At 39.9% G+C, this 18,596-nt stretch overlaps 1 protein-coding gene across 6 annotated transcripts in view; it reads right to left on the bottom strand.

Annotated features, from left to right (window-relative positions):
* The window catches only part of ARNT (aryl hydrocarbon receptor nuclear translocator), a 69,128-nt gene that overhangs the window by 30,084 nt on the left and 20,448 nt on the right, over positions 1 to 18,596 (bottom strand). For 5 of the 6 annotated variants that reach the window (XM_039459798.2, XM_039459799.2, XM_039459801.2 and 2 more), the window contains exons 3-6: positions 13,633 to 13,677; positions 9,110 to 9,154; positions 5,776 to 5,820; positions 3,137 to 3,350 (exon numbers count right to left, since the gene is read on the bottom strand). In XM_039459798.2, coding sequence (XP_039315732.1) covers positions 3,137 to 3,350; positions 5,776 to 5,820; positions 9,110 to 9,154; positions 13,633 to 13,677 — 349 coding nt within the window. The remainder of the gene's footprint in view (positions 1 to 3,136; positions 3,351 to 5,775; positions 5,821 to 9,109; positions 9,155 to 13,632; positions 13,678 to 18,596) is intronic. The other variant, XM_039459802.2, reaches the window with a different exon arrangement.

Here is an 18,596-nt window from a genome sequence, read left to right as displayed (position 1 = left end):
TTTTTAGTAGAGACGGGGTTTCACCATGTTGACCAGGATGGTCTCGATCTCTCGACCTCGTGATCCACCCGCCTCGGCCTCCCAAAGTGCTGGGATTACAAGCTTGAGCCACCGCGCCCGGCTTCAGCAGCAAGCTTATACTAAGAATAGTATCGTATTAACTGGCTTTCTCCCCTTACCTTTCAATCATTTCTCAATGGTTTTTGTTCTGTCAGGAACAGCATATATATATATATATATATATATATATATATATATATATTTAGGCAATTACTAATGTCCTCCTAATTACCAATTCAAGTCCCTTTTCCTGGGTCTTCATCACTTTATTCAACTTCTCTGCAGAATCTGAAAATGCTGTCCATCTTATCCTCTAAATTTTACTTTTCCCTACCTTCTTCTATGAGACTGTACTCCAATTTTTGCTTTCTCTTCTGCTTCAGACTTTTTTTCCTTTGTTCAAGTTTTAAATGTAGACATTTCCAAAGTTCATCTTTTTTTTTTTTTTCAATTTTTTTTTTTTTTCAATTTTTTTTTTTGCCAGAGTCTCGCTCCATTGCCAGACGCCAGGCTCGAGTGCAGTGGCACGATCTCAGTTCGCTGCAACCTCCGCCTCCTGGGTTCACGCAATTCTTCTGCCTCAGCATTCCAAGTAGCTGAGACTACAGGCGCATGCCACCACGCTCAGCTAATTTTTATATTTTTAGTAGAGACAGGGTTTCACTGTGTTGGTCAGGACGATCTTGATCTCTTGACCTCATGATCCACCCGCCTCGGCCTCCCAAAGTGCTGGGATTACAGGCATGAGCCACTGCACCCGGCCCCAAAGTTCATCTTAAGTCCTCTTTATAAATACCATACTTTCTTCCTGGGAAATCATATTCACTCTTCCTGATTATGAAATAATACTCAAGTCTGTATCCCTAGGCCTGCCTGATTATTTTTCCTGAGCTTTCAGCTGACTTGAATTTCAAGTATCTGTAAAAGATTTATAAATATTCTACCAGCAACTCAACATCCACATCCCAAAACCTGAATCATTACTTCCCTCTTAAAAAAAAACCTGCTGTGCTCTTCTACTACTCTCTTTCTTAACGCCATCCTCCCAAGCCAGAGGTCTCAAAATCTAACTATTCTCTCTCAGTGGTAACTTAGTTTTATCAGTTCTACTTTCCAGTGCTTTGTCACTGTCCTAGCCATCTTTTGCCAAAACTAATTAAGTAGTTGCCCTGTTTTCAATCCCTCCTTAAAATGCTACCAGATACGCTAACAAATTTTTGATGTCTCTCCACTGCATAAAAATTAAAATCTAAATTCTTTAGTGCCTAAACATTCCATCATTAGATCCCAGCCTACCTTCCTATTATCTCCCAAAAACATGCTAAACCACTTGACTTTCCTTGCATAACCAATTACTCCACACTTCTACGTTTTTGCTCAAGTGATTCCCAAAATCACAACACTACTCCCCAACTCATTTTCCATCTGCATTTCTACAGGATATATTATTGTATTTCTATTACAGAACTAGTTCTATGTTTATGATTTATTTATTTATATGTCTGTTTCCACCAGCAAACCATTTCTTACCATTCTTTCTATTCCTCACAGCACCACACACCTGGTTTGCCCACAAAAGGTGCATAACTAGAGTTTACTGAATACCTGCACAGGTACTGTTAGAGCATATGAACTATTCCAATGTATACAGCTATAAAGTATGTATTTTTGGCTGGGCCCAGTGGCCCACACCTGTAATCCCAGCACTTTGTGAGGCTGAGGCAGGTGGATCACAAGGTCAAGAGATTGAGAGTATCCTGGCCAACAAGGTGAAACCCTGTCTCTACTAAAAATACAAAAATTAGCTGGGTGTGGTGGTGCGTGCCTGTAGTCCCAGCTACTCGGGAGGCTGAGGGAGGAGAATCACTTGAACCAAGCAGGCAGAGGTTGCAGAGATTGCACCACTGCACTTCAGTCTGGGCTACAGAGCAAGACTCTGTCTCAAAAAAAAAAAAAAAAAAAAAAAAAATATATATATATATATATGTACTTTGGCTGGGCGTGGTGGCTCACGCCTGTAATCCAAGCACTTTGGAGGCCAAGGCAGGCGGATCACCTGAGGTCGGGAGCTCAAGACCAGCCTGACCAACATGGTGAAACCCTGTCTTTAAAATATATATAAATATAAATATATATATGTACTTTTAAGTAGACCGTCCTATTTGGAAAATTCTTAATTCTCTAAAACTATATTCTCTCCTTCTTTCTAATCCTTTGATTAAATTTCTGGCATTAAGGACATACTTGATTGATACTGAAGCAAATTTTTTCTTCCTTATACCGCCTGTATTTTCCAAACTTTTCTGCAATGATCATGTTATTTTAATAACCAAAATAGAACATGGCTTCCTTACCCTGAGAAGTCTTCCCTAACCATCCTCACTCAAGTATAGCCATTCTATTCATTGTAGCCACATCTTCAGTATATGTCTATCTAGTCCCACATAAAATTATTAATTAAAAATATTAATAAATTAATTTTAAAAATCCTCTCTTTATGCATTTTCCTCTCATTTTCTGTGATATCCTGTCACTCATGTACTTATATTCAGATGAAGTTCCTGAAAGGCAGAAAATGATTATGCCTTCTCTCTGTTTTTCATAGTACATCAAAGGTAACAGAGCAAATCCCTAAACAACAATTAGACTCAGTTCTTCTATCACCAAAGGAGGGAAGGATTCATTCTACTACTAAAATTAGATGCTGCTTCAGGGACGAAAATAGATTTCTTCCATATTCTAGAACCCTAAAGGCAAGGAAGAGAACTGGTTCCATGGACAGTCATTTCCTCTGTGATTCCATCCTGCATGCTATATTCATGTTCTTCTTCCATCCTACATGCTATATTCACGAGTCGAGTTCTCAAATATTAATACTTATTCGTTTATTAAAGAGTTTTCACAACTCTTCTCTACTTCTCATTGTCCCAATGCTAATTAATGTTATAGCCAAGGACTGAAATTCATTTTCCCATTATCTGACTTTTTCCTGAAAAGCTGAATTCTTGTCCAAAAAAACCACAACAATAGATTCACCCAGATTCTAGACTCTCTCAGAGTTTTAAGTCCCAGAGACCTGATCAGTGAGAAAAGACGGTTTATAGGAGCCATCAGTGGACGTGTTGCCAGTTCCCCGCAGGGACTTCATGTGAGAAACTGCCATGCGTAAGATGGTTAGCTTGTCTGGTTTTCGAGCCAGGGCACTACAGGTGGGTACCATATCTGACAGTTCTGTGATGTAGGCTGTCATCTTGTTCCGTCGCCGCCGTTCAATTTCACTATGATTTTCCCTGCATGGAGAGAGAGAGAAGCCCCATCCGGGTGGTCACATCTGGTCACTTGGTAGCAAGGAGAGTGATATGGATACCAAGTGAGGGGTTGAAGAATGTGGTATTCAGATTTAGTGATGCTTAAGTCTCAGAAGTTAAAATAAGGTTTGCCAACCTTCTCATGCAAAGCAAGCATGAAACAGAGCTAATAAGGCAGTCAGAGAACAAGCAGATAATGCAATTCCCTTCCCTGTATTTCCTGGAAACTTCACATCCTTTGTAAATTACCACTCCCTCAGAATAAAAACTGTTTTAAGGAATGACAAGCCAGGTGTGGTGGCTTACCCTTGTAAGCTCAGCACTTTGGGAGACGGAAGCAGGCGGACTACTTAAGGACAGGAGCTTGAGACCACCCTGGCTAATATGGTGAAACCCTGTCTCTACTAAAAATACAAAAATTAGCAGGGCATGGTGGCATGTGCCTGTAATTCCAGCTGCTCGGGAGGCTGAGACAGGAGAGTCGCTTGAATCTGGGAGGTAGAGGCTGTGGTGGGCCAAGATGGCACCAATGCACTCCAGCCTAGATGACAGAGTGAGACTCCATCTCAAAAAAAAAAAAAAAAAAGAAATGACAGTATTTTCAAATGCTTATTTTACTCACTTAAGTTCTTATGGAACATATAACCAACTCTCATGTTTACTAATTCAACTATTTAAAGGCCAGAAAATAAAAGGACTAATTTTTGTCAACTCAAGTATGTGGCTCCATAGCTGATACAGGAATTGATAGTATAGATTTCCTTAGTCTATAAAATATGGCAAGTCTCTCTCTTATTTGCAACATTAGAAGGCAGAATTTGACAATTTTGAAGTTTTATTTGGCCCATTAATGCACAAAGTCCTACCTTCTTTATTTGGGTGTGCTGCCAGTGCACTAAACTTCTTACAAGACTTAAGATACCATCTATTAAGGGTCCCATATGGGTCCCCGGTTCTGGGACAAAGTTAACTGGGAAGCAGGAGTGGAGTGGAGAGGGGGATGCTCAAAGGTCCAGCCAGAGACAATTTAGATCTCACCAGGGTAAACAGACCACAGTTCAACACTGACTTCCTCAAAATTAAGACAGAAAGATATCAATGTTAGCAGGAATAATCCAGTAGTTTTCAAACAGGAATTTTTAAAAGCCCAGTAGTTTCTCAGTGTCCTCCATGAGGATGCCTCAAGGAGATAACCAAGCAACATGCTGCATTTCTGCTTCTACTCAAACATTTGCTTTACCTCTTTTATTTATTTCTGTTACCACCTAAGAATTCTAGTGGAACAAAAGTTTTGTCAAAAAAAAAAAAAAAAAAAAAAAAAGGAAAGAAAACTAAAAATCTAACATAAAGATCTTCTTTCTGAGAAGAGCAAAGGGAGGTCAAGTAGGTAAGTGACTTTTCCCAGGTTGCTCTCTTCCCGATACAACATTTTCTCCACCACATCATGCCAAATACATTTGCGGGACAGTGAAAGGGTTAGTAAGAAGCTTGAGTTAAACTGGCAGCAAAATGAGTTTATGGCCCAGACTAAAGAGGAAATAGTAGAAAACAGGGGCAAAATAGTAAAAATAGGTATCGATATCTATTATCTATTTCCTAAGTCATCCCCAAATCACAGATACTAAAAAACAGAAAAGTCTCAGTATATTTCTTCTGCAGTATTTCTACATTATGGACAACATCTCCAAAGAGGATTCTAGAGTCTCCTTTCTCAATGGCAAAAAGGGTCTCAGCACATAGTTCCATATTTAGTTACACTTTGCCTAAGCCATAAAATTCTACTCTCAATCATAAAGCACTCATCTTCCTAGTATCTGACAGATTTCTGACATGTAAGTACAGAAACCTGGTCTTTTAAATAGCCACATCAAGGAAGCTAAAACTTTTCTAAGAAATTACCACAAGAAAGGATTCAGTCACCAAAGCAATGCTAGTTCTGTTGTGAGAATAATCTAGGCTGTGAGTCTACATAGGAAAATAAGTGTGAGTTTCCTAAAGGTGTGGAGTAAATGCTGAAGCCTAAATGCTGGGAACTAATCACAAATACAGATATATTTATTGGTTTTCTGATAAAAAGAGTATTTCCCTGTTAAAGCACCAACTGGCATAACTGCATTACTTCTAGGAGTTTTTTGTTCTGTGAAACTTAGTGCTGACATAAAGAGAAAAAGATTAAAAACTTTAATAGCAATTTCTTAAATCCCTAAGCAAAGTTCCCTCAACTCACCCACTTTCTGATGGGGGAAGCCAAAGTTCCTGTTACACCCAAACTTCTAAAAAATCTTGTCCTCTCTTGCCACAGATAAGGAAAAATACAAAGAGAAAGGGAAAGAAAAGATAGAGTAAGAAAAAGGATAGAAAAAGCAGCAGCATCTGCTTCATCATGCTAAAAACACTGTTCTCCTACCTGGCCAGTCTCTCTTTATCCGCAGAGCTCTGTTCATCATCCGACCTAAAAATAGAATTAATGAACTAAGCTAAAATTAAAATAAAAAGGAAGGAAGGAGGGAGGGAGGGAGGGGAAATAGAGAGAGGGAAGAAAAAGAAAAGGAGAAAGAAGAAAGAAAAGGAAATAGAATAAAACAGATGAAGAGAAGAGAGGAGGGAAATGGAAATATAGGTAGGAACCGTGACTGGGACTCTACAAAGTCATCTGTTAGGATAAAGAAAAAGTAACTTAGAAAAGTCAACATAAAAACAAAGCCAATATATGTAAATTAACATGATCTAAACACAGAAAGCATTTTGCCAATCAATCTCTGTAGGGACCAAAGACATACAGAGTCTGAACAAGAACCAACCAAGGGAATTCAGGAATACCATTTTCATACACTCCTCCCAATCTGGAAAGAAAATGATATCCACATGTGCTATTCTATAATGAAAAAACTAAAGACAGAGTAAATGAAAGATAAGAGTATCAAACAAGTGATCACAAATATAATCTCTCTCTCTCCCTCTCACACAAACAACACAGGCACGTGCCACACAATGACAAAATAACCAACCAGATTTCACTGGAGAAATCATATAAATAAAACTAAGAGCTAGGTTTCTGGCATCTCCTCTATTATCGATTTGTTCCTAAAATAATTCTTAACTTTAATTCTGTCCCTTTAACATTTCTCTGCAGTATAGCCACTGGAGAAGGACAGAAAGAACCATCACTAAACTTTTCCAGAAAACTGAGATACTGTAATGATGAGTGGCAAATGAAGAAATGGCAAGGTGTTGGCAGGCCAGTGTGACAGCAATCTGTCAATTCCATTTTGAATACATTTATTTTATATAGATAAAGAGGCCCTGAATAAAATGTCTAAGTATGACAGGTTAACAAGCTGAAAGATTATTTAGCTATTAAAAATGGCAAATACAATAACTTTATCGGGAATGTTTTTATAAAACAAACGATCAGTAGAAAATAACACAGTAACAATGAAGAGGAACGTAAAAATGTATGCGTATATTCTGATGACAAGAGAAGGATAACTGAGTGATATTCAGCAGTCTAGAGTTTTACAATCCTTGGGTGATTTCTTCTAGATAGAAAGTTATGGTTTACAAACCATGAACTTTTTTTTTTTTTTTAAGTTGAGCAATTTTCACCGTTTGAAGACCCTCTATTAAATTCCCAAGGAGGATACATGAGGTGCACTCCTTAACAAATCATATGAATAAATTCTGTTGTTTGAAAAAAAAGTTAAGCATCTAAAATTCCCATTTCTATTGCTACTGGTACTACAGATCCATAATCCCGTATCCACCTCAATAATTCTGAATGAAATATGTACATTATTAAGCAGGACAAATGAAGACTAAAATCATTCAGGTCATGTTTTCTCAGCTTTTTGAAATTTCATCAAGAAACTGTGAAACTGTACTCCCAATAATAATTGATGGCCTGACTTTTTAATGAAGCTTGAAAAACTAACTTCTCGTTTTAGATACGGTTCACATCCTAAAGACTTTACAAGTATCTACTGCAATTAGCCTACATAAATAAATTATGCTTCAAAAACCTCTCAACTTCACTCATTTCCTGCTGCCACTGCCACTCTAGCCCGGGCTCTCATAATTTTATAGCTGCATATTATTTCAATAGCTTCCTATCTACCTCTCTATTGTCCTACAGTCCATCTCTTTAACCAGTTCTATAACTGCTATCAGAGAAATATCCCTACAATGCATTTTGTATAATATTCTCTAATTCAAAGCCTGAGATGGCATCTCACCACTTCAGAATAATTTTAAACTATCTCCCCTCTCTCTCTACATCAATGGTTCTCAAAGTATGTTCCCAAGACCAGGAGCATCAGCAACAAATAAATACTAAGTGCTCAGTTAATCAGTGGATTTTGAAATAATAGATTATTCATTTTTCTGAGGTAGCTGCATACTTAATTTTTTAAAAAGAAGTAATTTATTGCCTAATGATATTTAATATAAATTTCTAAAAAGAAAACTGACATTTGAGTTAAGAAGAATTTAATTAAAAAGTATATTTCATCCTCTTGAAAGGTACAAATTTAAGCTTATTTCAATCAAAACTCTACTTGCCACAAAAACTGTTTCCTTACTGTCATTTTTTTTTTCTCCTGAGATGGAGTCTCGCTCTGTCACCCAGTCTGGAGTGCGAAGGCGCCATCTCTGCTCACTGCAACCTCTGCCTCCCGGGCTCAAGCAATTCTCCTGTCTCAGCCTCCAGAGTAGCTGGGATTATAGGAACGCACCACCATGCCCAGCTAATTTTTGTATTTTTAGTAGAGATGGGGTTTCACCATGTTGGCCAGGCTGGTTTTGAACTCCTGACCTCAAATGATCTGCCTGCCTTGGCCTTTCAAAGTGCTGGGATTACACGCCTGAGCCACCACACCTGGTCTCTTACTGTCATCTTTAAAAGAACAGGACCAACCAGGCATGGTGGCTATGCCTATAATCCCAGTATATGGGAAGCTGAGGTAGAAGGATCACTGAAAGACCAGAGCTCAAGGCTGCAGTGAGCTATGATCATGTCACTGTACTCTAGCCTGGCCAACACAGTGAAAACAATGTCTCTAAAATATGTATATGTGTGTGTGTGTGTGTGTGTGTGTGTGTGTGTGTGTGTATGAATAAAATAATAGGCTGGGCACGGTGGCTCATATCTATAATCCCAGCACTTTGGGAGGCCGAGGTGGGTGAACTCTTTGAGGTGAGGAGTTTCAGACCAGCCTGGCCAACATGGTGAAACCCCATCTCTGCTAAAATAGTTATTACAAAAATTAGACAGGCATGGTGGTACATGCCCGTAATCCCAGCTACTCAGGAGGCTGAGGCAGGAAAGCAGTTTGAACCCAGGAGGCAGGGAACTGAGATTGCACCACTGTACTCCAGCGTGGGTGACGGAGTGAGCCTCCATCTCGAAAAAATAAAATAACTAAACCATTAGCTGTACACCTATTATTTGTAGATCCATTTAATGATAAATACAAGCACAAAATCCATAATTTGTGCTCCTATGGACACCTCACAAGCATACTGCTTTAGTTATCACATACACAGAAAACACTGTATAAAATATACTGCTAATTTGAAGCCATGCCACCTGAACATAAATGATAGTTATCATATTAAGTTTCACATACTTCGAAACAGGAAAGAGATTGGACAGAGAAATTCAGTCTCATCCAGAAAAAATTAAAAGTCAACATGCTAGGACTGCCCGGTTCTACAACATGGATCAAGATGCTCTACTATATTACCTGGCAAACCGCTCCTTATCGTTAGACATCTGATCATCATCACACCTGAAGGAGAAGAAAAGGATTGTTTCAAAGCAATATATATTTCACTGTGAAATGAAAACTAGAAAGGGGTTGAAATACTCAACAGAAAAAAAGCCAATGGAAAAGCATCACAAAGTGATAGAAATAACAACAGCACCCCATAGAACTTAAAAGACCCACAATTATTATTTGTCAGGTTTCTGGTATTTCCATTACCCTTACCAGACACACCAAAAAAAGACAGTGATCTAAAGATAACACAGCTGACTGGCCTGTCAGCACTACTCTAAAGTAAGGGATAGCCTGGAGGTTTTTTAAATTATGGTAAAAAACATATAAACTTTATCATATGTCTTTTTTTTTTTTTTTTTTTTTAGACAGAGTCTCTCAGTCTGCCGCCCAGGCTGGAATGCAATGGCATGATCTCGGCTCACCACAATCTCCGCCTCCCAAGTTCAAGCGATTCTCCTGCCTCAGACTCTCAAGTAGCTGGTATTACAGGCATGCGCCACCATGCCCAGCTAATTCTGTATTTTTAGTAGAGATGGAAGTTTCGCTATGTTGGTCAGGCTGGTCTTAAACTCCTAACCTCAGGTGATCTGCCTGCCTCAGCCTCCCAAAGTGCTAGGATTACAGGTGTGAGCCACTGTGCCCAGCCACCATATACCATTTTTAAGTGTATAGTTGAGTAGTGTTAACCATATTCACATTGTTGTGCAACAGATATCTAGTAACTTTTTCATCTTGCAAAACTGAAATTCCATACTCATTAAATAGCATTTTCTAATTTCTCCTTCACCCCAACCCCTTAGTAACCACCGTTTTACTTTCTGTGTCTATGAATTTGACTACTGTAGATACCACGTGTAAGTGGAATCACACAGTATTTGTTTTTTTGTAATTGGCTCATTCTTTTAGTATAATGTCCTTAAGATTCATCCATTTTGTAGCATATGACAGGATTTCTTTCTTTTTAAAGTTGAATGATATTCCCTTGTATGTACATACTATATTTTCTGTATCCATTCATCTGTCGGTGGACATCTGGGTTACTTCCACCTCTTAGCTATTGCACAAAATGGGCCAATAAACATGAGTGTGCAAATATCTCTTCAAGATTCTGCCCTCAATTATTTTATATACACATACCCAGAAAAAAGAAGCGGGAGGCCGGGTGTGGTGGCTCACACCTGTAATCCCAGCACTTTGGGAGGCCAAGGCAGGCGGATTATGAGGTCAAGAGATTGAGACCACCCTGGTCAACATGGTGAAACTCCATCTCTACTAAAAATACAAAAATTAGCTGTGCGTTGTGGCGCGTGCCTGTAGTCCCAGCTACTCGGGAGATTGAGGCAGAAGAATTGCTTGAACCTGGGAGGCGGAGGTTGCATGCAGTTAACTGAGATCACGCCACTGCACTCCAGCTGGGCAACAGAACGAGACTTGGTCTAAAAAAAAAAAAAAGAAGAGGAAAAGGGAATTTGGTGGTGCTTTTCTCAGGCATAATAATCCCACTTGGTAAGATAAACTATGATAGTCTTTTTTTATGGTTAGGAAAAGGACAAATGAACCTCTCTTTGGATCTGCATGTAGTTGTGACTACTGGATTTTGTGGAAGCAATGACTCAGGGTTACAGTTAATTGACAGGTATAAAAAAAGACTAGTGGTTATCCTCATATCTTTCATACACAGTGAAGTTCCACAAATAGCATATATCATTATAATTCAGGATTCTCAATAGGAGGAGTTCTCAAGCTGTTTAGAAAAAGTATCTTTTCCAGAAGTTGAAATCTCTTCCCTTCTTCAAATTTATTGAGACTCATTAAGTCTCAAGAGACCTCTTAGAGAATTACTTCCACTTGCAACTATTTCTTTATGACGGCCAAGTCACGGTTGTTTTCAAGAGTATTTGGCAAGGTTCATCAACTAGTCAGTAGCCAGAAATATGAGCCTTAACTTTAAATGTTACTATAAAAAAAGTAATGTTATTAACTGTATGAAGCATTATAAAACTAAACAATGGCAAGCAATTTACAACATGGACCTCCTTTGTGTAAAAACAAAAACTGGTGAGATGAGTGTGTGTACATTCACACATACACATTTATATACAATTGTATACACACTGAGTATTTCTGGAAGGATACTCAACAAACTGGAAACTGTAGTTGTCTCCAAGAGTTCTGAAGGTCCAAAGTGAAAAGAAGATGTGCTTTCACTGTATATAACTCTGTACTGTTTTAAATTTTGGTGTTTTATTTTTTGAGACAAGGTTGCCCAGGTTGGAGAGCAGTGGCACAACCTTGGCTCACTGCAACGTCCAGGACTCAAGCCATCCTCCAGCTACTCAGCTTCCAAGTAGCTGGGGCTACAGGCACACACCATCACATCTAGCTAATTTTTGTAATTTTTTTTGTGCAGACGGAGTTTTGTGATGTTGCCCAGACTGGTCTTGAACTCCTGAGCTTAAGCAATCTTCCCGCCTCAGCCTCCTAAAGTGCTGGGAATCAGGTGTTAGCCACCATGCCTAGGCCGAAATTTCTGTAATAAAATGCACTTGTATTACTTTCCCAATTAAAAAAAAAAAAAGAAACTTAGTTAATAAACTAATAAATAAGAAAATAAATAAATGATATTAAATTTAGGCACTAACATAATAATTAAGTCATTTAAAAAAAAAAAATCTCGAATGTCTGTTACTTGGCAGACTACCTGGGTAGTATTTTCAACTCTGGAAAGAAAAAAAGCAGATTGCAGTCAAAATTATCTTCCTTTCTTTGAGTCTTACTGCTTTTCTTACTTAAAAACAAGATAAGCAATTGGTCTTCAGCAAGAATATCTCCCTTTTCTGAAAGAACTCCTTCATCGAAATATTAAAAAGTCGGCCGGGTGCGGTGGCTCAAGCCTGTAATCCCAGCACTTTGGGAGGCCGAGGCGGGTGGATCACGAGGTCGAGAGATCGAGACCATCCTGGTCAACATGGTGAAACCCCGTCTCTACTAAAAATACAAAAAATTAGCTGGGCATGGTGGCACGTGCCTGTAATCCCAGCTACTCAGGAGGCTGAGGCAGGAGAATTGCTTCAACCCAGGAGGCGGAGGTTGCGGTGAGCCAAGATTGCGCCATTGCACTCCAGCCTGGGTAACAAGAGCGAAACTCCGTCTCAAAAAAAAAAAAAAAAATTAAAAAGTCCATTCTGAGGCCGGGTACAGATCGAAACACCTTGGGAGGCTGAGGTGGGAGTGTCACTTGAACCCAGTAGTTAAAGACCAGGCTGGGCAACATAATTTTAAAATTAGCCAGCTATTATGGTTTACACCTGTAATCCCAGCTACTTAGGGGACTGAGGTGGAAGGACTGTTTGAGCCCTGGAGGTCGAGACTGTAGTGAGCCAAGATTGTGCCACCGCACTCCAGTCTGGGTGACAGAGTAAGACCATGTCTCAAAAAAAATAATAAAATAGATCAGGCATAGTGGCTCATGCCTATAATCCCAGCACTCTGGGAGGCCAAGGTAGGTGGACCATTTAAGGACAAGAGTTCGAGACCAGCATGGCTAACATGGTGAAACCCCGCCTCTACTAAAAATACAAAAATTAGCTAGGTGTGGTGGTGCATGCCTGCAGTCCCAGCTACTCAGGAGGCTGAGGCACAAGAATCGCTTGAACCTGGACGGCAGAGGTTGTAGTGAGCCAAGATTACACCACTGGACTCCAGCCTGGGCAACAAAGGAAGACTCTGTGTCAAAACAAATAAATAAATAGTCCATTTTAAAAGCTCCAGAAGATTAATTACTCAAAAATACAAATTCAAATTCCAGCTACCTGTAACAGGAGTCAACAGGTATCAGAGGTTATGACAGAGTAGTAGATTAATGACCCTCAACCAATGAATTACACCTCCCAGCATGTACTTCCTTGTGTAACCCCCCATACACTCACAACTGGAAAATATGACTTGCTTTGGCCAATGGCACGTAAGCAAATGTCATATAGCAGAGGCTTGGTAAGCACTTGCACACTGGGACTTGCGCTGCAGATTGAAGCCACCACCAGATGAAGAAATTCAGTCTGGTCTATTTGAGGATAAAAAAACCAGAGAGAGAGAAATACCCAGCCATCCCAGCTGAGTCCAGTTCTCAGCTGACAGATAAGCTGAGAATGCAGTCTTATGAGTGAGTCTAGGTGAGATAAGCAGAATAAACATGCAGTCAATCCACAGAATTGAGAAATGACAAACTGTTTTTCTTTTTAAGCTACAAAGTAATAGAGAACTGATACAGAGGGTTTGTAAATGCTATCCTCTCCTTACTGAGGTCCTTTCTCCAGAGATATTAATGAAATGCTTAAAAATTTTCTGAGCTATGATATAAGTATTTATAGTTTTAGGATGAAGTGCTCTCCTTAGACCTAAGGACAAAAATTTACAAGTCAGAAGTATAAAGATTATAAACTAATTTTTAATATCAGACATCTAAGGAAAGTTTTTCAGTCTCTTACCTCAAAAATTTACCATTCCCTTCTCCATCATCATCAAAATCCAGCCTGAGGAAAGCCAACAATAAATACTTTAAGCCTGCTGATAATACAGAACATTAAGAAATTAAAATTTCTCAACACAAGCTACCTATACACCCACCCAAATTGAAGAAGGAAAAGAGGAAGTGGCAGAAGTCAAACACAGCTATATTACCTCTTCCTCATAGGGCCAAACTAGGCAAAGAAATAGAAAATTGTATACGGGCATGGTGGCTCACACCTGTAATTCCAGCACTTTGGGAGGCTGAGGTGGGTGGATCAACTGAGGTCAGGAGTTCAAGACCAGCCTGATGAACATGGTGAAACCTCGTCTCTACTAAAAATACAAAAATTAGCCAGGCATGGTAGCAGGCACCTGTAATCTCAGCTACTTGGGAGGCTGATGCAGGAGAACTGCTGGAACCTGGGAGGCAGAGGTTGCAGTGAGCCAAGATCACACCACTGCACTCCAGCCTGGGCAACAACAGCAAGACTTCATCTCAAAAAAGGAAAAAAAGTAGTACAAAACCGGGCAATAGAAAAAAAGTACCTTCTGCTACCTTAACACTTTCCTAGAGTAGCAGTCAATCTTTGCTGAAGTTTGGCATTAGACTACAACCTCTATAAAGGGAGCAGGAATCCACTCAGAAAAGGTAAGAAAAAAATTAACATAAATAATTCAGGTCCATGTTTCATTTCTATAGTCTTCTCTAAGCTGTGTTACCAAACTTCTGAAACATCTTTCAAAACAGTGGTCTTACACAAATGAGGGACTCAGCCTAAGAAGATTGTTACATAATGTTTCTTTCCTTCATTAATCTAATGAACATGTAATATATAGTACAGTCAAGACACTGTGCTAGGTGAGGTAAAAACAAGAACCTTCCCCTCAAGGGGCTCTTCACCTAGAGAAATACAAATATAAAACAAATAAGAATAGGAAAGTGCCACATAAGGTGTACAACCAACATGCTATAAACATTCAGTGAAAGAAGAGGTAAATTTCATTTAAGGAGGTTAGGAAAGATTACAAAGAATAAAATAGGCCAATCACCTTGTAATCTCTGCACACTATTGAACCAAAATATTGCTCATGTTACCACCTTAACCTAGAGATCACTCTTTTTACTTCTACTAGTAGGATAACTTGGTATTATGGGCCTCTAGATGGGTTGCATTTGAAGTATATATACAGCATCAATCCTGAAAGGGTTTGCTACTCTTCTTCCTGAATCCCCTGATCACCTGTGGAAATCCTACCTATCTACCCAGTAACTCCAATTCTTTCTTCCTCTCTCTCTTTTTAAGAAACAGGGTCTCACTTTGTTGCTCAGGCTAGAGTACAGTGGCATGATCACAGCTCACTGCCGCCTTGAGCTCCTGGGCTCAAGGGATCCTCCCATCTCAGCCTCCCAACTAGCTGGGACTATAGGAGCATACCACTGTACCCAATTAATTTTTTTTTTTTTTTGAGATAAGAGTATTGCTCTGTCGCCCAGGCTAGAGTGCAGTGGCATGATCTTGGCTCACTGCAACTCTAACGTCCCAGGTAGCTGGGATTACAGGCGTCTGCAACCAAAGGGGTTTCACCATCTTGGCCAGACTGGTCTCAAATTCCTGACTTCACGATCCATCTACCTCAGCCTCCCAAAGTGCTGGGATTACAGGCATGAGCCATGGAGCCTGGTCCTAAATTTTTTTTATTTTAAAAAATCTCAGCCAGGTGTGGTTGCTCACACCTGCAGTCCCAGCACTTTGAGAGGCCAAGGTGGGTGAACTGCCTGAGCTCAAGAGTTCAAGACCAGCCTAGGAAACATGGTGAAATCCTGTCTCTACAAAAAATACAAAAACTAGCCAGGCATGGTGGCACATGTGTAGTCCCACCTACTTGGGGATGGGGGTAGGCGGGGGGAAGGCAGCAGGCCTTGAGCCTAGGAGGTTAAGGCTGTAGTGAGCCGAGATTGGGCTACTGCACTCCAACCTGAGTGACAGAGTGAGACTCCATCTCAAAAAAGAAAAGGGGCCAGGTACAGTGGCTCATGCCTGTAATCCCAGCACTTTGGGAACCAAAGCAGGTGGTCAGGAGTTTGAGACCAGCCTGGCCAACATGGTGAAGTCCCATCTCTAAAAATACAAAAATGTGCTGGGTGTGGTGGCGCACACCTGTAATCCCAGCTACTCAGGAGGCTGAGGCAGTGAATCGCTTGAACCCAGGCGGCAGAGGCTACAGTGAACAGAGATCGAGCCACTGTACTCCAGCCTGGGTGACAAGAGCAAAACCATTATCTCAAAAGAAAAAAAAAAAAGGAAGCGGGGAAGAAGGGAGGGAAGGATGGAGGGAGGGAAAAGTAATTAATTGCTAAGTCATGGGAAAAAAATCTCGTGATTTTTCCTAGGCTGGTCTCAAATTCTTGGGCTTGAGTAATCCTCCTACCTCAGCCTCTCAAAGTGCTGGCATTAATAACTCCATTTTTAAGAATCTAAACAAATAATATGAAATAGGAAAAAAAGTTTAGGTACAAAGAAGTTCTTTGCAGCATTATATATAACAGCAAAATCTTCAAAACAATTTAAATAACCCAAAATAGGAAGTACATCCTTTCATGCAACCATTAAAAATTATGTTTACATAGAATATATAACAATCTTTTTTAAAAAGGGCTGAGTGAAGTAGGTCACGTCTGTAATCCCAACACTTTTTAGGAGGTTGAGGAGGGAGAGCTGCTATAGCACAGTAGTTTTAGAGCAGCCTGGGCAACGCAGTGAGACCTTGTTTCTAAAAAGAAAAAAAAAATAGCCAGGTACAGTGGCATACGCCTGTGGTCCCAGCTACTTGGGGAACTGAGGTAGGAGGACTGCTTGGGGCCAGGGATTGAGGGTATAATAAGACATGATCATGCCAGGGCACTCCAGCCTGGGCAATAGAGCAAGACTCTGTCTCTAAAATGTGTGTGTGTGTGTGTTGGGGGCGGTGGTGTATTGCTTATTATTTATATAAAGTGAAAAGACCGGATGCTCACGGTGGCTCATGCCTATAATCTGAGAGAGAGAGAGAGAGAGAGAGAGAGAGAGTGTGTGTGTGTGTGTGTGTGTATGTGTATGTGTGGTGTGCATTGCTTATTATTTAAGGTAAAAAGAATGAACAGGCGCGGTGGCTCATGCCTGTAATCCTGGCACTTTGGGAGGCCAAGGCAGGCAGATCACCTGAGGTTGGGAGTTGGAGAACAGCCTGACCAACATGGAGAAACCTCATCTCTACTAAAAATACAAAATTAGCTGGGGAAGGTGGTGCACACCTGTAATCCCAGCTACTCGGGAGGCTGAGGCAGGACAATCACTTGAACCCGGGAGGTGGAGGTTGCAGTGAGCCAAGATCATGCCATTGCACTCCAGCCTGGGCAACAAGAGCAAAATTCCACCTCAAAAGAAAAAAAGAAATGACAAGACCAGGCTATATAAAACTATATAAAACTACTAATTATATATCTATTGAAAACAATTTATATATAAAGACTGAAGGACATGCACTAAAAAACATGGAAGTACATTTTGGCCATTTTATTGTTCTTTCTAATCTTCTGTATTTTCCCATCTTTCTTTAAAAGAAATATTAGGCCAGGTATGGTGGCTCATGCCTCTAATTCCAGCACTTTGGGAGGCCAAGGCGGGTGGATCACAAGGTCAAAAGATTGAGTGAGCCCATCCTGGCCAACATGGTAAAATGCTGTCTCTACTAAAAATACAAAAATTAGCCAGGCGTGGTAGTGCCCACCTTTAGAACCAGCTGCTCAGGAGGCTGAGGCAGGAGAATTGCTTGAAACCAGGAGGTGGGGGTTGTAGTGAGCTGAGATGGCACCACTGCACTCCAGCCTGAAGACAGAGCGAGACTCTGTCTCAAAAAAATAATAAAATAAAAATAAAAGAAATATTAAAAGATTTCTTTTGGGACAGGTGAAGTGGCTCACACCTGTAATCCCAGTACTCTGGGAGGCCAAGGCAGGAAGACTGCTTGAGGCCAGAGTTTGAGGCTGCAGTGGGCCATGACTGTGCCTCTGCACTCCAGCCACAGTGACAGAGCAAGACCCTGTCTCTAAAAGAACAACAAAAAAATTTTTAAGACTTCCTTTAATATATTTTTCTGATTACCAATCATACATGTTCATTTAAGAAAATCTGAAAAAAAAAAAAAAAAAAAAAAAAAAAGAAACCATAAATCACCCATAATACTATTACACAGAAATCTGTGTATTCTTTCAGTGTTTTTTCCTATGTACATGTTATACATATTTTTTGATAGTGAAATACTATCATAACCTTTCTTAATAGATTGTGAACATTTTTCTATACTGAAACATGTCACTTCTAACTACACAGCATTCCATTTTAAATATACTAGAACTTTCTCAAGTGATGCCTTAATTTTAATATTTATAATACTTCTAATTGTTTGCTACTATATGTAACCATAACAGTGTTTAAAAGAGTAAACTACAAAGCTAAACTTGCAAAGTTCATATCCTATACCTGACACTTACTAGCTTTACAATCTTAGAAAGTTACTTACTTACCTTATGCTTCAGCAAATGTGTTAAAATGTGTAAAGCTCCTAAACACATATCAAGTCTTAATATGTTACTTATGTTACCATTAACCCAGGCATCATTCTTCCATTACTATTGGTGGGACAAAAACCTAAAGACTGGTTGTAATTAGCTATATAATTTTTAAAAAGAAAAAGAAGGAAAGGCTGGGCATGGTGGCTCACGCCTGTAATCCCAGCACTTTGGGAGGCCAAGGCAGGCAGATCACGAGGTCAAGAGATCGATTCCATCCTGGCCTGAAACTCTGTCAGAGATGGGGTGAAACTCCGTCTCTACTAATATTACAAAATTAGCTGGGCATGGTGGCACACACCTGTAGTCCCAGCAACTTTGGAGGCTGAGGCA

This window comes from Saimiri boliviensis, chromosome 19 (assembly GCF_048565385.1).
Source record: "Saimiri boliviensis isolate mSaiBol1 chromosome 19, mSaiBol1.pri, whole genome shotgun sequence".
In the NCBI taxonomy this organism is placed as follows: Eukaryota; Metazoa; Chordata; class Mammalia; order Primates; family Cebidae; genus Saimiri; species Saimiri boliviensis.
Note: the sequence above shows the minus strand (reverse complement) of the source record. Positions and strands in the feature narration are given on the sequence as shown.